At 34.5% G+C, this 22,845-nt stretch overlaps 1 protein-coding gene across 7 annotated transcripts in view; it reads right to left on the bottom strand.

Annotated features, from left to right (window-relative positions):
• The window catches only part of LOC118190443 (uncharacterized), a 495,778-nt gene that overhangs the window by 78,059 nt on the left and 394,874 nt on the right, over window positions 1-22,845 (bottom strand). For all 7 annotated transcript variants that reach the window (XM_085810552.1, XM_085810555.1, XM_085810551.1 and 4 more), the window contains 2 exons: window positions 8,057-8,166; window positions 2,498-2,667 (listed from right to left, as the gene is read on the bottom strand). In XM_085810552.1, coding sequence (XP_085666678.1) covers window positions 2,498-2,667; window positions 8,057-8,145 — 259 coding nt within the window. In that variant the 5' untranslated portion in view covers window positions 8,146-8,166. The remainder of the gene's footprint in view (window positions 1-2,497; window positions 2,668-8,056; window positions 8,167-22,845) is intronic.

Genomic DNA, 22,845 nt, shown 5'->3' with positions numbered 1-22,845 from the left:
TTTATTCCTTACATTTTACGTATGCACTTTTATCATTGATGAAGACTACTGTCAAAAAAGGGATTATGATGTCTGGTGTCCTTCCAGGCTTGAAATACTATTCGTAATGATATATCCCTCAGCCGGATATGTCTTGAATGTGGGAAAATAGGCTATTTTTATTACCTTTTGCATTGGTAAAGAAGGCAGACAAAGCTGAACTTTGCCCAAAACTCAATTTCAAAGCCAACTCTTGAACCTACAATTTGAAGTCTGCAAAGACCGACAATGTACACCGCACATTTAGGCTGTTTGTTCCCACCAAACTATCAGAGTTAGCACCCAACTGATTTGGAAATTATGCAGCGAATATTTTACTGACTTTTTAATTCTATAAGCTAAACATGTGAGCCCTTCGCTGATCGTATTCTGCCTTTCTCCTAAACCATTTTCTGCTTGGGGAAATTGAAAGAACATTACATTTGGGACTAATATTTAACAGAATTTAAGAAACTTTTAAAATTTATAATATGACACTTGCTCTCTACCTCACTGTAATATACTACTAGTATATTCGGGATGCTTATAATCCAGTTCTTCGAAGGCGGTTACTTCTTCATTAACATGGTGGTAACTGTAGGGTTATTTTTACTATAACATTTGGTATGTGTGACTTATGAATGCAAATGATCCACGTTAGCTGTTCCCTATGAAAAATAATTCTCAGTAATCTCCATTAAAGTGCCACGGGATCATAAAGATGAAGACTTTTGAGCAAGTATTTTCTACAGGACTCAGCTTGCTGATTAATATGGTGGAAGATGGCAATCTTATAGGATGTCAAGGATATCTGAGTTAGTATAGATTTATTAATTACAGCAAAGCAGACGAGCGCTGCCTATCTATAAGAAAGAAGTGACTTTTCAAAGATATCAAGACGCATTATTATTACACATCCTTAAAAAGGAAAAGCATGCATACTTAAAAAGCAGTCACGAGTTAATAATTAATCTTTCCCAGCGTCAAGTAGAATTTGTACTTTAACATGCACAATAAGTTAAAATAACTTTAGGTAGCAAAATAACAGTGAAACTTTTTAACATTAGTTTTTTAAAACTTTTTAACTAAACGAATGCAGGAAATGACGTAAAAATAGAGAAAAGATAAAATTTTTATTTTATTCTATTTGTTCCATCACATCGTTTTACTCAACCAAAGAATAGTTAGCAACATTAAGTATGCTTTGATGAACATTGCTTAAATTATAAATTTTCATACACGCTTCCTGATTATCACTACATAATTTTGTGAAGCTCGTGCAAATCGCTAAATTTACTCACTTATTAATTTTTTTAAAATTAAATACTGTAGAGACATTAGAAGTTTTTGGAAGGAGTCATAATAAATGAGCAATGCTCTCGAACCTCGGACCTTTCGAATTACACCATGAAGGCATGCTAAGATGGAGGGTGAAATACCTTATATACTCCCCCTCTTAAAGGGAGACTGGGGATTAGGGGACCCAATCGCCAAATCCTGGTGGTAGAGAATCATCATCCGCCACCTTTTTTCGTTCGGGCGTCACTGTAGAGATATTAGAATTTTTGATGCTCAGAGACGTGGAAAATGAGCTCGTACCTCTCAAATACGCGCCATGTGTACTAACCACTACACCACGAAGGCATACTAAGAAGGCGGGAGAAATACTGTATAACATTTATATCTTAAGTTTTCATACAATTTCCAAAGTATAGTTAAAATCTCTTACCACGGGATCACGCGTAAGACAAACTGATGAGTAAATAGTTCCCTAATTACGAATGTAGCTTACTCTATTCACGAAAGATGCAGGAAAATCCCGACAATATGCAGAAAAATAAGCTGCAGTGGTCTGAGTGAGATTCATAATTCATATTCCCATAATATCAGCGTTAAGTTTAAGTGCACAGTTTTTCAAAACTGAAGTTGTACCTAGATACATAGAGCTACGAAGATTCTTGTGACAAACTCCACACTTGAACTTACTTAGATTACCGAAATCAGACACTCTTCAAATGGAAACGCATATCCTACCAGATAAATTGTTTTATCAACTGCTTTAACTGAACACTAAGAATTCTTTGTTACAGGAAACTTAATGAAAATTTATATCTTCTTTTGTACAGTTAAAAACCATCTCTATGACGTCTCTTCAAAACCATACTCATGATCTTCCTGATGAAATATTGGATAGGTGCGAAGCGGGTGGTATTGGGCTGCAGTAATGCACTTCATTAGGAAATTCAAAATTAATAATACTAGTTATTTCACCAGTAAAAGTCACTCACTGAGAGAATAAAAAAAACATTTTCATCCATTTCTAGATGTTCTTCAATATAAGTATTATCATGAAACCTAATTATGTTGAAATGAGCCTATAAGGCTCACAAACACTGTTTGGTAAGTGTTGTTCTTCCAGCTACTGAATGTTTTATACTTTATTATCAAGAAATTACGTAATAAGCCGAATCATACTTACTGAAATTCAACCTCATCTGCGCTGCTGCTAATCTTAAAATGCTGACTTTGTCTAATGGTTTGGATGCATTGGCAATCATAGGAACAAGTGTCGCCAATTCTGAAATGTAACCATTTAACCTATCCCGCCTTTGCTTTTCTGCCTGGTTTCTTTGCAATCGTGTGGAAGCACTGTAATGAAAATAATATAATATAAATACTTTACGAAATCTCTAACATATATACAGAAATTATAATTCGTCAAGAAGAGTTCAGTTTGTTTCTTAAACAGATGTTGAATACTTAAATAACAAATTACCCAGATTTGACTTACAATTAAAACAGTAATAAAAATAGGAAGAGATAAAAGCGATCGAGTTAGTTTTAAAATTTTATTCTTTTATATTTTAACAAGAAACTACAAGAGATCTCCCATAAATACTCAACGAAAAAATATAAAAACAACATTACTTGTATTTGTTCCCTAAATGACAAAATCAACGGATTGGTTTTAAAACCCATGATGGATGGAGTAGCTGTTTAACCGAATTCAACACATAAGAGTACTGTTTGAGTGCACTTAATCTATCTTAGTAAAGAAGCATGCTAATCGTATTTACAAAGTACACTGGTATTAGGATTTTTCTAATTGTTTAAATTTTATACCAAAATTTAATAATAAAAATACATATACCCAAAAGGACGTCATTTTACATTCTCTTGAACATTCATTTCAATATTTTGCGTAAAAAGTGCATCGCAAAAATAATGTAATGTACCATTAATGGTACAGGTATTACATTTAAATGGAAGGGAAAACCTGCCATCATGGAAAGGGATGATTTCGTACAAAACTTTCTAAGATAAATTGGATTTTACGAGTATTAAAAAATGAACAGAAGGAAAAATATATTGGGTCATATAAAATGTATCCGCAGTTTTTTGCCACTCGATGGTGTTGATACCTATATAAGCGGCAACATTCACCCGATTGTCTGCAACGAACATGTGCTTAAACGGTGGCATTCAGTTTCCACTGTTTGTGAAACTAGCTTTCCGCTTCGTTGCTCGCGTAAAACGTTATACTGATTTGAAAATGAGTGAAATACAGGAAGAAATACGCTATGTGATGCGTTTTTACTATGAAAAAGGTCAAAACGCTGGAAAAACATGCCGAAAAATTTGTGACGTGTACGGTAAGAATAATGTAAGTGAGTGAAGGACCCAGGAGTGGTTTCCTCAATTCCGTTCCGGAAATTTCGATGTCAAATATGCAACTTGCTCTGGTCGGCCAGTCGCTGAAATTTTGCAGCTGGTGGAGCAAGACCGGCACGCAAGTTCTCAGGAAATAGTGGGGGCCTTAAACGTCGACCACATGATAGTTTGGAAGTATTTGAACACAGGAAGATATAAAAACAAACTCGATGTTTGGGTGCCACACGACGAACTGCCCATTATGATCTGCTGCAAAACCATCAATTCGGCCCTGCACTGTGAACCAGGCAACCCATCAATTCGGCCCTGTACTGTGAACAAACTCGACTATTTGAACGAAGCAATCCAGAAAGAGCGACCAGAATTGGCCAATAGAAAGGGAGTTGTGTTCCATCATGACAATGCGAGGCAACACACATCTTTGATGAAATTGACGGAACTTGGTTGGGAAGTTTTGATGCATCCTCGGACCTTGCTCCGTCTATCATTTATTTCAGTTTCTGCAAATCTCTCTTGAAGGTAAAAAATTGGTAGAACGAAGCACCGCTGAAAATCACTTGGCCAAGTTTTACGACGATAAACCACAGAAATTCTACACCAATGGAATTATGAAGTTACCCGAAAAATGGCAAAAGGTCATAGATAATACTTGTTAATACTGCATTAAAACTGATTTTCAATAACGAAAATGTTTGTTCAAAAATGTACCAAAAAACCGCGGACACGTTTATGTGGCCCAATATACCTCTGCAATTACTTTGTTCCCTAGGATTTAAAACTCATAAGAAACTTTGGGGTTTCAGTGGTCTCATTAATTCAGTCATGTACATGGCACAAAACAGATGTGAAACTGAACCAAGAATGTATACGACGGCGCACAAAATGACATGTTGAAAAAAAGATGATGGAAGCAAAAAGTTCGGCTGGATGTTGAATGTCACACTGCTATGTCAGACAACAGAAAATAGGTCATACATAAAGTTAGAACATTTCACCATCATTAAATGGCACAGAGAAGAATGAATCTGAACCACATCAACAAGCGAAAATATTAAACAGAATTTCTGTTTACTTTATTTTCAATAAAATATAATGCAAGACTATTTCTGAAAATAAATAAATAAATAAATAAATAAATAAATAAATAAATAAAATAAAATTGGATTCTTTTTCTTATTGGGACTGAAATTAAAATTTGTGAAAACAGAAAGCGATTTCATAATTTTTCTAGCAAAATGATTTTTCACTTTAGACCAACATTTTCTGCTGTAATATAATATCGTATCTGCCGTAAGGAGGACAGACTGAATTTTGATCACTTGTTTTATTCTCCGATAAATTAGCCATCAATAAATTAAAATCAACTCGTGTTCCTAAAAAAGATGCAGTTCACTAAGCAACCTTTATTAGACAGCAGTAACATATAGCGTACTACTCCAACAAGTATTACATAAGACACTGCTGGCCAGCCATTAAAACTGTTACACCATAAAGGCGGCATGCAATATATGTCAAATGTGCACGAAAGGCACTGCATTATGGGATACGCAAATGAACAGCATTCCAGCAAATTCGAAAAAGGAGATATAAGTAACACCATCTATAAAGAAGAAGATTTCACAGATGGTTAGTCATATCAAAATGGCGTTTGAAGAGATTTTTTTTATGCGTAAAGGTTGTAGAGATATTATGATTATTTGGAAGCAGAAGGCTTGAAAAATGAGCAATGCCCTCGCCGGGACTCAAACCACGGACCTCTCGGATAGGCGTCGAGCGTGCTGACCACTACACCAGAAAGGTATGCTAAGAAGGAGGGAGAAATATCTTATAAGCTCATGTTATGAATCGCGTAAGGAGGAGAAATTCTAATCAATACATGACGAAATTCGACTGCGGCAGGATCGCGGATCCTATCGGGACTGCGGATCATGGTTACATCGATGAGTGTATCGATGTAACCATGTGTTACCATGTGTGAGTGTTACATCGATACACAGAGTGTTCGATTATTGTTATACTAGCATTTTCTTCAGATCTCTCACTCACGGATAACATCTGGTTATAGTTAGTCGAGAGACTAATACGCCACCACACGCCACGATTGATGAGATACTGAGATTAAGCCGCATGGAATGAAGAACCCGTTCTTGTCATCTAATCTCATCTCAACTAGATGCTCAGCCGGATTAAAGTAGTTCTCGGATTAATTCAGTACACAGAGCTGCCAGAGGTGGAAGCTCTGTGTACCGAATTCTGTAACTTAAACTACCTGCAAATTTAATAATGCCTTCCTCCCATTATTACTATTTATATGCAATAAATATGACACTGCTATTTGTTTTTCTTCCTGGTGTCGCAGTCTGAATAGCCTGCAATGTAATTTTCGTTTCGACGAAGTTAACTAAGCAATTATCACACATTTTGTCACTTATAGAATTAACAAAACAGTGAATAATCGTAGTGCACTGTGTCCAATGGCAATAAGAAACCTCTTTTGCTTTGCTTCGAAAAGAACAATGTTTCTGAAAACTGATCTGTAACAAAGTGTATTCTTCATTGAAAAGTGGCAAATTTCCAAAATGTAAATAAAAATTAACTATTGTAAAGAAATAAGATAATCGCAAGGAAATTACCTGAAATATTTCTGTGTCAAGAGATTCTCATCTCATCAAGCAAATCGTGAAGAAAAGAAAGGATTGCATTACTTAACTCTAAGAAAATAAACGACGGCTATATATGCCCAGAATGAGTTCGAGGAGGGCGTTCTACGGAAAGCTGATCGAAATATAAGCCATACATAGAGAAAACTACGAAATTCCGCTAGAACTAGACCATTAAGCTTAAGAAGAACGGAACCTAAAGTGAATTACCAGTGTTTGTCGGCTTCAACCGTTTTTCCCTCGATAAACCACTAGGGCGGAAAGCTAGTTTGATAATTTAATTCAGAAAGCAAGTCAGTTAAAACAAGTTCAAATCCTGAAGCAGAATTTACAATATATTTCCAAATAAGGTTATTACATAAGCGTACAAACAGCTGCAAAAAGACATATATTGCTAAAAAAATTATTTCAAAGACATTCATATTTCGTCATATATCTGTAGTATAAATTATTAAAAATTTATTAAGAATTCCTAGTTTTCTTAGTTTCCCAAGTCTAAAGAAATAAATAGATTTATTAATTACCATAAAGCGATATTTAGCCATCACAAATTTCCGTGGCGTAAATAAAAACTACCAAGTTGTTCAGAGAGAGAAGCAAAAAAAGTAGTGTATTCTTATAAATTAGCTTGGTGAGCGGACGGAAGCCAATAAAATTGCTGAAGAACATATACAATATCGTTTTCAACAGCTTTCTACTTTCGTTGCATGATACTATTTCGAGCGCTGACGTCAAACGTTAGTTCCCATGACAACAGCTAATCATCAAACTGTTAGATTTTGACCACAGGATAAGACATTCAAGTATGAGATTTTTAACGGCACAGAAACAGGCCATTTCCAGACAGAAACCGAGATTATGCTGAGTACTTTTAGCATGAATTTGGTTTCTGAATTTTATTAATTAGCTATATAAACAGTAAAATTCAGAAAAACTACATTTTATATTTGAGTTTGAGTAACATACCAAATTTAGCTACATGCTCATAGCAGCCATCATTAAGTTTATCCAATAATTAGTGAAAACTGCTGTCATGAATAATGACACCTATTCTGTCCGCGTAACGCAGATTGTAATATTAATTGCTCTTCGCATGTGATAAGGAACACATCTACATAAAAATAATATAAATAAATAAATAAATTTTAAAAATAGTAATTTTTTTAAAACAATTATTAGGACTGCAATCCCGACCCTTCCCCACAGGGAACAGGACTCTCCAACAAACTTGGGAGCGGAACTGAGTTAAATCGAACTTGTAAGGTGCTCAAGGCTGTTACCAATGAGAGGCGTATCTTGCCCTCCTTGCCACGAAATATTTCGTGGACTTGTTCTGATGTTACTGTCACAACAACACTGTTCGACTGACGTTAACAGCATCCCCATAAAACAGTATCAAACGCTTCCTAATAAAAATAAACATTTTTTGATTTATAAACATTTAATCCATGTCTTTTAGGCTAACGCTGAAGATACACACAGCGCAGAAATTTACATGGATCGCTTTTAAAACTATTACAGAATTTATTTATTTATTTAGGACGTAGTCCTGCCCGCCTAACGAGAACTATTGCAGAATATGCAAACGTCAGAGAAAGCTAAACTTTTGATAAAGGTTGACTCCCAGTAATTATTAAAAAATAATTGCAATACAACACAATTTGGCAGGTTTATTTGATTATCATAGTATACAAAACATATCTCACCTCGGTTGAGCAGATATCTTACAACGAGCTGGTTGAGCTTTTGCTCTTTCATTATTTTCGGATTTGGAAACACCCGATGCTGTGCTCATATTCGTCGATTCTCACAACAGCTAAAACAAAAGAAAAAATTAAGGTTTCACAAATGCTTTCTTCTTTAAACTGAAAAATGTATTACATTTCCTAAATTTCTAACACTTAGAAAACTCATGTATTAAATATGTACAATTCGATGTAACTCCTTCAAAATTCCAAAATGCAAGTATGGAGTTTTGTGAAGAATGGTACAACATTTAACACAGGGTTACCATGGAAACATATTCACAAAAATCCAAAATAAAATTTATTAATATCTGGTAATTAAAAAATTAAACATACAGCAATATAAAATCTTAATGTAGTTTTAGAATAAAGCGATATGCTATATACAAAAAATATACAGTAATGTTGAAAGAAGAAAAATATTTACTAAAGATACTGAGAAAAATCATTAGTTTTAACATATTTAATATAATTATAAATGCAACACAGATGATAGTGCCACCTGAAAGTAAATGATGGTAAGCAGGTTGTTTTTTATTGTATTTGGATATGTAAAGTTTTAAATATAGTTTGTAATACATCGCCTACAACTATTTGCATTAGGCGAATACTAAAATGCTAATAAATAGTAAATACAAGGGAGGTTAGTACATTTAAAGGTATAAATCATATGCATAATAATAAAACACAGTTTAAGAATTTATAAATCTCAAATATAAATCAAATGCACTTAGAAAGCTCATAGTCTATTACATCAAGATTCAAGAAAAGCATGTATTAGCAATTAATTACTTCCTTTATTCAAAACATTCAAAACAAGATACGGAGATCTTGTTTCAGTAATTCCATATTTCTTCCATTCATTTATTATCTTCTTTATAGAAGCACGCTCTTCGGCATTGGTTTTATAAGACTTCATGCAAATAGGCTTATTCCCTTCAATTTCTTTAATATCCATTTTTATTAAATTTGTACACCCTAATTCCTGCATATTAAATGCAAAACAATCTCATTTATCAAATATACTCATTTATCTATCAAATATAAAACTTCCTTTTTCTCTCTGGCATAATATTGTTATTAACTTTAATTTCTTCTAAAGTAATCGGTCTCTTAAACGTCTTAATTTCATTTATTATCATTATTTCCTTTTGATTTGAATTTTCAGTTTTTTGATCTGAACTTGGTTCAACTAATTCTGCTACTTCCGTTCTCCCGATACATTAATTCTCTTTCAAAATTAATTTTCGATGGCTGTAGTTAGTGACTAGTATCACTGTTTCTCCCTGTATTACTTCCAATAATGAGCCCAACTCATCTTCCGAGCCACTTATTAAAACATAATCGTTATTTATTTCATCAGTTTTAACTTTCACGAAATTAACCGTATTACTTCCGATTTGAGTTTCTTGGGAAACCTTCAGTTTAATTCGCGGAGTGTTCCTATCATTGCTCAACTAGAAACATAACAGTATTTCCTTTATTGATAAGTAGTGTGCTAGCACCGACTGAAATACACTGCCCACCAAAGGTTAAGGAACAGCATGGTTTTTTTGTGTGTCTAATTTGAGAGTAAAGCAACACAGAAACCAGAAATACGCAGGACATGTTCAATAAACAGTTCTTTAATAATGCGACATAGAATATTTCTAAAGTTCAACACAAATATGAATTACAGCAAAACATTGCATTCTTGGCAGAGAAATCCAGTTTTGGAGAAACAGTATATCACAGTTTTTTGAGGAAACACGATGGGGGGGGGATAACATTACAAAAATGTGTTCGAATAAGGAATTTGTCCGCCACTAGTTCCAATATATTGGCGGCAGTGACGTTCCATGCTGTCAATTAACGGGTTCCCAAAAATGACTGATGGATTGTGTAAATCAATAAAAAATTTAAAAAAAGACGGAATGCGATAGATATGTATCTTTTGCAGCCTTATGCTCAGGAAATCGGGGAACTTTACCCCACCAAATTTCAAATTTAGTTAACGTTTTCACCCACAGGTGGCGCTGAAAACTATGAACAAATAAAAACCGGTATGAAACTTTTGCAAGGACTGTTGCAAAAAACTAAACAAAGACACTTTCAATGTAACTCCTATTTGCTACAACAACGTGGCGCAGTCTCAGGCAAAAATTTCCAAAAATCCGTTCAAACATGTCACTTGTCAATTGTCTCACATGCAGTACAGATGTGCGCTTCAGCTCCGCAATTGTTTGTGGAGTTTGGCGGTATACCACATCTTTCAGGTACCCCGAAAGAAAAAACGTCGCAGGGCGTCAAGTCTGGCGAATAAGGAGGCCATGCCATGCCACTTCCTGCATGAATGTCATAATCCAAGGCAGCTCACTGAAATGTTCTTTCAAGAAATCAAATACTGCAGACGTCCGATGTGGACGAGCACCATCTTGCATGAACAAGAGGCATTCGAGCGGTCCTCCAAAGCACTATGAATCGCCACAAATTCTTCCAGAATCTCAAGATATCGTACAGCATTTATAGGTTGCTCTCGAAAAAATGGTCCTATTATTCCTTTAGAGGAAACCGCAGCCCATACCATTATTTTTGGTGAATGAAGTGATGAAGGTTCAGCAATATGAGGATTTTCGCTTTCCCAAATTCGCGAGTTCTGCTTGTTGACATAGCCATCGAGGTGAAAATACGCTTTGTCTGAGAACTATATGTTGATAACATCGAGTTCACCGTCATCCACAGGTTTCAGCATGGTAACTTGACAACGAACTACGGAATGGCAAGCTGAAATACTTCGTTTTAACTATACCTGTTACAGATAGCCTGCAGCACCACCTGTGGGTGAAAACGTTAACTAAATTTGAAATTTGGTAGGATAAAATTCCCTGATTTCCTAAGCATAAGGCTGCAAACGATACATATCGATCGCATTCCGTCTGTTTTTTATTGATTTACAAAATCCATCAGTCATTTTTGGGACACCCGGTAAGTTGCCGTTCAGTGAAATGGGAAGCAACGACCAGACAAGGAGTCATCTTACGGCCCTGGAGGAGGAAAAAGTAGGAACCCGTCTCCCAAGGTAGTCCCAAATATGCACTAGCGGATTCAGGTCTGGGGATTGAGCTGGCCATTCTATTCGCTCCATACCGTGACTCTCAAGATAATTCTTCAGCAACTCGAGCTCGGTTGCGGTCCCGCATTGTCGTCCATCAGAAGAAATGCAGGACCAATAACAGCGGCATATGGACGGACATACTGATCAAGGATTTCATCTCGATATATCACACCGGTCAAAGTTCCTCCATGGAACACATGCAGGTCATTATGATCACCTAGAGAGATCCCAGCCCAAACCATCACTCCACCACATCTGTAACTATATCTTTACACAATGTGCGACTTGTTGTGTCTGGTGCGTTGTTCCCTCCAAATCAGCAGACGACCTGAATCACGCTTCAATATGACCCTGGACTCGTTGTGAAGAAAGCAGACGCCCATTGTTGACTAGTCCAGGAGACGTGATCTGCTGCCCAACATTAAACGGGCACCTGTCGTCGGGCCAAGGCTATAGAAGCAACTGGTCGTCTCGCATAAAAACCTGTACTGTGCAGGTGTCTGCGCACTGTAGTAGCTGAGATTCTTGCTCCTGTTGCCACTAAATGATCTTCCATGAGCTAAGGCATAGTAATGTTACTCCTCCTTTGGGCCGAAAGAGCTAAATAATGGTCTCTCACACATATTGTACCTCGATGTCTACCTGTAACATGTCTTCTAGACACAGAATCCTCGGATTCAAACTGATTCCCTAGTCGGTGGGACCACACTACGAGAGACATTGAAACATCTATCAGCATCAGCTAGTGACTTCCCAATTTCCTTCTATTCAATCGACCGCCATCTCAACGAATCGGACAAACGATGTCTCCTAGACACAGATAGACTCTCCTGAATATTATCAATGAAACTGCTAATAACAGTTGAAGATCAACACTCGTGAACAAAACTTACAATTTTTCCCTTTTTTCTACAACTCCAATATAAGTATTCCTGCTGCCAGACGGTATAGTGGTTAGGGGAGCCTGACTACGATACCGAGGAGCTCGAGTTCGAACCCCGGAGAAGGCATCGATGTAAAAATTGTCTGTCCCTTCATACGAGGCAAAGGTCCACCTACTGGATGCATCCATAAGAAAGAGACCACCACATCTGGCCCTTGGGAGTGGCCGATACCGACATAGGTAAGTGCCAGCCATTGGATAAAAAATATATATAAGTATTCCTTTCTATAAAATAAAAATGGTAGCTGTTGTATTTGCATATATTTTCTTAAACTTCGTTATTGTCATGCATATAAACTGTGAATTTAAATGTACTGGCATTTTTGTATAAGTAATGGTGAGCCTTCAAAAACATGCTGTTCCTTAACGTTTGGAGGGCAGTGTATCATGATTACTGGCATTATATATTATTTCAGGTAGATAAGACACAACACAAAGTATAAAATTAGCCCTTTCTCAATTAAGACTTAAATTAGCATACACTTTACTTCTAATTACATTTTAATGAAATAAAATCTATTTTGTTCCATCTTTTAAAAAGTATACGTATCCAATACAATAATACTTTTCTAATTTAAAATTTCATCACTTTTTTTTCTCTGCACGGAGCTATCCAAAAATTCTTTATCATAAATAGTAGTCTAATATTATTGTTACGCAAATTTCAGAAAGTTTGCATTAGAATAAATAACTAGTTTCCGACTTTTCTCTTTCAATTTCGAAGTCATATTTACGCTGAAGAATTACACAATGAGAATGAAGATAATAACCCTTTTGTAAGTTTACGGTTTTGATATAAACATCGACATGTTTAACGCGTTTAACGATATCTTCTTAGGCACATTTTTGGGAGAATTTATCATTTTTTGTGTGTTTATGTCATCAGAGATGCATTCATCTGATTTATGTGTACCTTGTTTCGACCTTGGTTTTAGCAAATGACAACTGTTATCTAAGAACAAAAGCAGAACAATAAAAAAACAAGGCATTTCAATGTTTTAATCTGAAGTTACGAGAGCATAAATTCAAACTTAAAACTTCCAGAAAAAAGGTTTCCTAAGAATGTATTTCAAAGAAAGCGCATGAGACAGTGAATTGATTAAATACTTCTTCCTGGAAGTGCTAACAGTTCAAATATCCCTCGAACAATGCACCTCAGTGGCGTGAAGTCAACGCAGAGAAGGTGTAAAATTCCAAAGACATTTTATCACTCAGAAGAAAGGTATCATTTATATTTTTATTTTTGATGATGGTTTTGCTTCTAGGGAATGGTAATAAGAAATAACCTTAGTGGGAAGAGAAAGGAAAATGTATTTCACTTAATCACTGAAGACATACCAAAGGCAATTCACACATTAATAATGTTAACATATCTTTGGAATAGCTTTAATTATTTCTGTTATTTATTTGATCTTACTCTTAAGTCAAAGACAAGATACCCATCTCCTTCCAAACAAATAGTCCCCAGCGGTCTAGGGGATAAGACTGTTGAAAGGTGAGAACTCAGTCCAGGTGTGGATTGGTTGTACGGCCGTTTTTGGGGGGGTTACCTCATATGTAAAGTAAGTAAATACCAGATAGTGTTTCTTAGAACATTCTCCACAGACACATGCCTCTCCGTAGGCAGATAGCTCTCGTGTGCTTTGAAATATTTAATTAAACAAGCAAACCTTTTAAATCAAAGGAAAGAATGACGATCCCGTTTAAAATTGGACTAGGAATAATTCGTTGTAAGATTGTTCACGATCATTTCCAGTGTAACTTACATTCCTCACAGAGCACTATGCCGATGTTACAGCATTACGTATAAACCAAGGAGTTAAATAGTCAGCTTGTAAATTATCTTATTTTAATTAACCAGCTATTAGAATTTAAACCATCACTAATAACATCTTTCCGTATTCCTCCCCAGAAGGCAAATTAGCCTTATGTAATCAAGCTGGAGGTTTTATCTTTATAAAAGAGCTTCTGCCAACTGCGGCCTGCAATTAGTATTTTTTGTCAGCTCTGCTCAAAAGTTATATTCCAATTTAGAAGTCTCCTAGTCGATGTTTTAAATACACGTTGGTAAAATATCTCAGGCAGCTTATTTTTTTTCTCTTTTTAATGTGCAGTCTTAACCTACGTTATCAACGCTTAATTTTAAGTGTCTGTTATGTTATTAAAGATCCACAAGTGGTGGCAGTTTCGTCTGCAGCACACGTTGTGCCTATTGTATTACATCAAGACAAAATAAAGAGCTTAATTCATGCTTAATCGATATTTTGTGAATTGTTTAAGAGGAGCGATAACTCACTCACTAGGGTCTGCAAGACTTAAGCTTCTAGTTACAACAGAAATCCTATAAGCTTCTAGCGAAATAAACTGTCAATATGTACCTAAATGAACAGGCCATTCATATGCAACAATACGCTTGCGAGACGTCACAGTTAGTTCAAAGTTACAGTTAGTTAGAGAAAAGTTAAAGAGGCACTTTTCTAATAAACTAAAGTGATCCTTGTGAAAAATTTCATATTTTGATAGAGATAGCTCAACTAACCACAACTTATTCAATCTCGACCTATTACTCTTAAAAATCATTACAATAATATTAAGGTTTTTTATATTGTTAAGTTTAGGATTGTGTATCCATAGATCGCCAATAGATGGCGGTAGTGTTTGTTTGTAAAAAGAAACTGTGATGTCAATTATGTATATGTATCAGTTCGTCTTTGGTGTTCGTGAATAAATGTTGTGTGGAAGAACGCTCCTCTGTTTATTAATTTAACTGCGATCCAGTCTGATTTATTAGAGATTTACACATATTTTGTTTATATATAATAGGATGAAAATTTTAGCAGTGGTTAAAGTAATGAAAGTAGAGGAAAATTATTCCATCTCTGACAAGTAACCAACATTTTTATCGCTAAGAATATAAACAAAATTCGTAATTAGGCATCTTCTCTCGAAGATAATGATATCCGCAAAAGACCAAGATTGTGTAAAACTGTGGATGGTCGTTGTAGACAGACTGTATTTAGATAAAAAAATCAGAATACAAATAATGACTATAACAGTTTTCAAATAAAAATATGTCAGATTACGAAAAAAATAGAAGATGCGTTACAAAGCAAGCTTACAACAGCACAGAAAATGCATGAAATAGCTATTGTAGAATGTAATATTTTCTACCTCTGATAGATGATATGCGTTTAAAAAGGAAAAACAGTCTTTAATCGCGATTTGACATCAAACTTCTATTTACCATATTCATTTGTCACAAAATTACCCATCTGAAACTTACAGAGGGAACAAAAAGAATAATTTTATAGTAAATTAAACGTATTTTGTTTATAACAGAGATGCTCAAACTTTACAGTTCGTGTATCATATGTGAAACGCAGAGAACTTACTTTTTACGCTCACATGCCTCTTGCGCTTTCAAAATAGAACCTTGTGACGTGTCTGACCTTGTACAGTGCTGAGAAGAGAGAACGCAATCGCGACCTGACAGATCATATCTTAAAAGCTGGTCGTTCTTATGAGAATTTATGGACACCGCGAAAATACTGATAAAAAGGATTCAGCACTAATAGATGCGAGTAGTGGGTTTACGTAACGAATCTCTGAAATCCGTGAATATTTTACAGCGTATATTACAATTGAGAACAACTTGTGATAAACAATAATAAATTCGATCTCGGTGAAAAGGAAGAATATACAAGTAACTCGACACAACCAGAAATTTTGACTTAATCTATCTTTTCAAGTTGTAGAGTCATTAGGTTAATTGGAAGCAGTGTCTTCGTGGTGCTACCGTTACACCACGAAGACACGCTACGGAAGTGGGAGAAATACCTTATATAGTTACATATATTTCTTCGCCTGGTATCAATTTTAGTCGCCAATTCTCCGTACTGGTTCCTTTCCATTATTATCAATATTTTCAAATATGTTAAATTCTACTTCTCATACAATTGTATAGTAAATGCGAATACAACCCATATTTCCATAATTTAAATGTAAACTAAAACTAATATTTGTAAGCAGAAACCAATGAGCTGATATTCTTGCTTGCGGCCTTCGTGAGTTTTCACGCGTAAACCTGATGATGAGCCAGTTTCCTTTAGAAAGCCTTTCATGAAGGCATTCCATCTCAGTTATAATACGCATAAAGCACAGCGCATAAAATGCTATGATGGTGAGCCAAGTTGGTAAAGAGCAGCAACGATAGTCTGGCAGTTGAAAATATGCTCTGGTGTTAATTGGGTTTGTGAGCAATTCATGCATATGAGGTAAGACCTTCAGTTATCTCCTGAACATATCTTCATAGCTTTTAAATGGCTTGTAGGAAGTCTTGCTACTGCAGACAAGAGACCTCTGGGATAGTCAAGGTCCGAAATTAGGGGCTTTTTAAAACATCTAGCAAAATGTTTGCGCTTTGCACTTCATTTCTATGGACTGTGCATTTAATGAAGTGATATTATTGTAAGCTCTAAAAAAATACCAAATGTAATTGCCCGTAACACATGTTTGATTACGTGCCCTCTCGCGCATTTTTCAAAACTATTACTAGTAAAAATTTAAACGAACAAAAAGAAGTAAAAATAATTTCTTCGACTATTAGTAGTATTTTGGGCAAAAATTAACTTTAACTATTATTACTATTTCAGACATCATTTGCATATTATTCAATGTTATTGGAGCATATCACTGGTAAACATTTGTCTCGCATTTCTTTATTTAATAAACATTTCCTAAGAAGAACTACAGTGGCACCAGTGGTTGTGGTGGGGATGGTGGTTCAGTCGTTACGAAGTATTTAAATATGCTTTTACATCATAACAAAACTTATAAATATTAGAGCATTTGTTTATTCAATCGTATAATAAAATTTGAACACATTAAAATACGGAAAGTTTGAAAGTTAGCAAATAGTTTTTTTTTAAAAACTATAATTAGATCAAAATATTGACATGGTTGTTTTCCCATGCATAGTAAATGTGAATGGAAAATATAAAATATGAAAGACAAGTACTACAAAATTCCCAACGTGATTGCCAATGGACCTTTAAATTCCTAAATTTAATTTAGATATAACTCCCTTCAAAGGATCTGTGCTGCGATCACGTCAAGGATCTGTGATCACGTCATTAGCCTCCTGCATTAATCCGCATTGCTGAGAAAACTCTTGCCGAATAGCTGTTCAGGATTTAAATAAGGAGCCCAGCCTATAAATCAGCTGCTTAATTAACGCATTATAATTAATTCCAGCTGCTTAACTAACATATTATAGGATATTACTTGGGATCTGAATCTTAAAAAGAACTCAACAGACTGAACAGTTAAATTAAGAAAAACGCTAATAAAGAAAAGAAAAAAGGTGAGACCAAAATTCGTGGTCTTGATGCCACAGAGGGTTCCTTCTGGTCATTTTTCAATAGAGTTTAAAGCACCTATATATGTAAAAGACCTATCTACATGAATAATTAAGCAGCATAATCACATGAAGAAAAAAATTACAATTTCCGCGAACCACCTTAAAAATCAATTTCTGCCAAGTGCTTCACCACGCGATGTCAAGTTTGTAAACGAAGTCTGTTACTTTGTAGAAGACTGGTTAAATGCCACCAATCTTCTACACGGTATTTCAACAGTTTACTGGTAAAAAATTAAAAATTCGCAAAGCACCAGGCTTTGATAATATTTCTAACGTTGCAAGCAAAAACTATTACTATAAAATTTATTAGCATAATAAAAGACTGGCTGAATATTTATTTTTTACCTGAAAAAGAGATATGCGCGAAGATTATCCTTTTACTTAAACCTGATAAAGAAAAACCTAACATTAGGAAAAAAATTAAATGAATCATTTTCTGTACAATGTAACCATACCATTAACTTCTACCACCTGAACAATCTGATTTCAGAAGAAAATTTTTCGACTCTCAAACAATTACTAAGATTTGCCGATTTTGCTGGCGTAGCTCTTCATAATCGTCAAAATGTAGCCTTACTCATGTTGGACGTGGCGAAAACCTTCGAATGCTTCTGGGATAAATAGCTAATTCACAAATTCATAAATATGAATTTCCATTGTAACTATGCCTTTCCTTACTAATAAGAAATTTACAGTTACTATTGATAAAGCACAATCAGATTTTCAAGAAATAAGGGCTGGTGTCCCACAGCGTTTCATCTTAGGTCCTATCTTCTACCTCTTCTATGTGACGGACTTTCTGATAAATTATACAAACTATTTCATGGTCTGCTAGTTGATGATACCGCCTTGGAACTTGGCAGTCAAGTCAGCAAACGCAAATCATGCCATCTGAAAACTAAAAAAAAAAGCGTTAATGCCAAATATTGAAGATTGGTGCAAAAAATGGATAATATCCATCAATGCCTCCGAATTTCAGCTGTTACTAATTCGTAAAAAGAACATGAATATACTACTTAAAAAATGCCTGATTCTTTCTGATGAAAAATAATTCCAAAAGGTTGCAAAGCCAAGTATCTCGATGCTATTTTCATTAGCAAACTTAACTGGAAGGATCACATCAAAACTATTAAGAAAAAAGCCACAAAAGCCATCAGCAATCATTTTCTCATTATTCGCAAATACTCCAAAGTACATTTAAGAAAAAAAAAAAACACTCCTCACCTATGCATCATCGGCTTGGATTACTGTTACCAAAAATGACATGCTCAAATTCCAACAACTCCAAAGTAAAGTATCATTATTAACGCAGTTAGCCATCTACGTACCATTACATTCACGCACATTTCTACGTGCGCAATCAATATTACACGAGCACCTCAATATCGAAACAACTGATAAGGTTCTCAAGAAAACCAACAGAAATGTTTATGAGAAAGCAACGACTTGTAACCACCTCACCAATTTCAACTTATTTGAATACGAAATACTACCAGAAAACAAAGAATTACGTTCTTATGCAACACACCTCTTACGTGATTTAGTTTTCCCAATGTAGTCTCTATACATTCATACCTGTAATTAATTGCATATATAGTTAATTTTCTCTCTATCTGAATTTTTTTTTTCTTTTTTTTTTTTTTATTTCGCATATTACTTTCATCTCATATTGCAATCCATTACGACTCTGGTTTGATTTTCTCAAGCCTGGAAGAAAATGTTCTCTCCTTCTACCATTTATTAATTTTTCCCTCCTGGGAATTTCATTTGAAGAAACCATTACGTGAAGCGCCCTTTATAGCAACATTTTTATTGACCCGGACATGTTGCAAACGTCGTAATAATTGCGGTATAACGTTACATGCCGATTGATAATTATGTATTACTTTCTCCCCTGCTCTCGTGACGCTAACATGTAACTAACTAACTGCTTTGAAATCTTCATCTGCGGTAGCAATGCAATTTGCATATTTCAAATTGTAGGGTGAGATTTAACACATAATTGCTAAGTCAATCAAGAAGCTATGTCTTAGTAGATTAGTCGTCAAATAATGAAATAATGTTGTAATTATGTAGTTATTCGCGGTTCTTTTAAAATTTCACCTAAGACGCCACCAGTATGTCTGCCATTTTGTATCACCTCTCCAGCAACTTTCAGAATTTATTGCGTTCTTCTTCGCTCATTGTACCATCCAAAAATATCACAAGTAGGCATAGCAGCTAGAACTGACATTAAAAAATGAATATTTTGCACATAATTCAACCCGATCAGATAAAAATATTTTGAAATAAATATATATGTAAACATAACTATAATGTACTTTAAATTTTTAGGTTGCATCTAACATGAACTGTTCCATACTACAAATTTTGTCTGTAAAATCCTGCAAAATATACATAGACCAGGGGTGGCTAAAGTGCGGCTCGCGAGCCTGATATGGCTCTCGCAGGCAATTTGTGCGGCTCGTGGATATAAAATATATGTATGAAATATGGTAAATTAAAACTATTCAGTGTCCAAAAAGAAGTAATTAATTAGTTTAGACTCTTTTTACAACGTTATCAGGGATTTCTTTCTATTTAAAAGCTCCTCCACTACTTCTATGATGATGTAAATATGAACTTGTGGTTTTTAAAAATGTAGATGCGGCTCTCGAACATTCCTTAATTCAAACGTGTGGCTCTTACTGACATGAAGTTTGACCAACCCTGACATAGACAGAACCATATCAATATCGTTCATAATGATAATATTTTTGCAGACTAACTGTATAAAACGAGCGAATGTTGCACTAAACTTTGATTAGATGAAATGCATAACAAGAACTGAACCAAGATGATATTTAAGACCAGAACTTTAAATCAGGAGAATGATTCAAGCAAGGGGAAAAAATACTTATACCTTTGATAATATTGAGAGTTAACCATGTAATATCTGATTAGAGATTAGCGCTAATTTGTGCAATTAAACTCCATGAATAATTATTTAAACACGGTGTTAATTAATTAAATATTACTATTAACATAAGTTGATACATTCAAAGATTTAAATACCGCCCATCAGACGGCTGAGTGATTGAAATTGCTGGATACTGTTTGTTCTACTCGAATTCAATTTCCTGGATGTTCTCGTATTTTTTTCGAATGAACATAATTATAAGATAATTTTTCTTAGAAATTTCACGTCGGAAATTCATTTTCCTTAGATTAATAGCTTTCGTGCTTTACGCCACTTCAAACAAACCGAAAAATAATGCTTGTTAAATTTGTGATTTTCCAGATACCAGATAACGGCTGTTGCATTATAAAATAATACAAATGAACTTAATTAAATACTATAAAAGAACTTAAACTGTTTATTTATCCACAAGTTACCTTTTTTTTAAAGGTGGAATCAAAGTTTTCCTATAGAAGCACCATTTATATAGTTTCGACTCTACGTATAAGCAGCATATTCCTATTTGATTCCATATGTATGTGAATAGCAGGAGTGCTCAACTCGACTATCTGTACTGCATAAGATGGACGATGGAAGATAAGGAAATCGTGCTTCCGACTAAGACTAAATGATGTGTCAACAAAGATGTAACCTCTCAATCATCAATCCTTCTTTTTTTATTTTGTAAATAGTCATTAATGTATCTCCATCAATACCTAAATAAAATAATTTAGTCACCTAAAGATGTGTATCGTCAGCTTAGAAATCCCCTAGACGCCGAGTTCACATGTATGGCGCAAGAGCAGGCATTCCCAACATTTTTCTTGTATCGATATTTTTCAAGGGAATGGTTTTCTTCATCGAACCCCTTACATTTTTCTCTATAGCATACAATTTGCAACATAATCATAATACAAATAAATCACATATCAAAAACCTGAAAGTTAAAAATTAGACTAGGAATACGAACATAAGTTTTGAAAAAGATAATTAGACTTCAATTATGCTATTTTTGTATTATTAATTTATTAAAACTTTACAAACCAGTTTTCAGATTCTGATCACGCAGAATCACAGATTCTGATCGCACAGTAGTTCCATTTTAATTAATTAATATGATGACTCTGCTTGAAGTATTAATGCAATTTTTTTAACATTTGCCATAAAACTGCATAACGTAATTTTTACATTTAAATCGCTCAAAAGTGGATGACTAGTTTTGTGGTCTTCGTATTTTTTGGTTATGTTTTCTTATGTTCCTACGTTTTACTTTTTTATGCCGAATTCACAGCATAAACGAATTATATATTTAAAAACATACTTTTTGGTTTTAAGAATACATTAAATAATTTTAGCGTCTTACACTTATTTTATATAAATTACTCCTTACATGATGCAGTTTTATATCAATAAACTATTTATTATTGTTTTTATGAATAATTTTTTTTGTAATCATGAGGATCTTGACTATGCCGATAAACTGCTGATACACATTTGGGTTATCGCCCTAAATCGACCCCTTGATTTATTACACACCCTTTAAAATTTTATAGACCCCCATGAGATCAATACCGACGAATCTTCTCTAGAGCAATAAGATTTAAAGTGCTTTGTAATGCAAATTATCTGCCCATTAATATTTACCCAATACAAAGAACTTAAGATAAGTCTACCTGAATGTAAAAATATAGAGCTTGAATTTAATGTTATCTTTAAACGATGAACCGAATTTCTGAATACTTGAATTCCTTTTGTCCCCTGCTTTCTTAAGTTTGGGTTTATCGAACTTCAACTGGATTGTATAAATTTTTAGAAATAAAAGTTTAAGTGGGGATAAACTTGCACAAATTTTTATGTTCGCTATGTTAAAATGGTTATAAATTCAGCAAAAGATTTTCAGGAACTGTCAAGGATATTAAACTTCACTAAATTTTCAAACTTTACCAAAGATAAATATTAGAAACTTCGAGAAATACTGATAACGCGCAATTCTAATAAATAAAAAAGAAAGAAAATAAGTACTAAAGTAAGTCCTTATTTGAAACAGTTTCCTTCCATTTCCAGTTTTATACCAAACTAAATAAACATGACCGTTTTGATATTGCACCGAATAAACGCAGTCGCAAGCAGATCAAAATATTTACGCAGCAAGCGTCAAGCCTTTACATACGACAGACTAAGAAACGGATTAATTACTTCCCTAGCTCTTATTTAAACTCAGGCAAAAGTACATACATGAGTTTCCCACGGTTCTCCGAAGAGAAGTTCCTACGATACATTTCGTAATCTGAAATAGCCAAAAGCGAAGACTGTACAGTCATGATATCAAAAGGAAATTTCTAAACATTCCTAAAAA

Source organism: Stegodyphus dumicola, chromosome 2 (genome assembly GCF_044657685.1).
Source record: "Stegodyphus dumicola isolate Sdum_Otavi_A_Nest chromosome 2, ASM4465768v1".
Taxonomy (NCBI): Eukaryota; Metazoa; Arthropoda; class Arachnida; order Araneae; family Eresidae; genus Stegodyphus; species Stegodyphus dumicola.
This window is presented reverse-complemented; position numbering and strand designations above follow the sequence as displayed.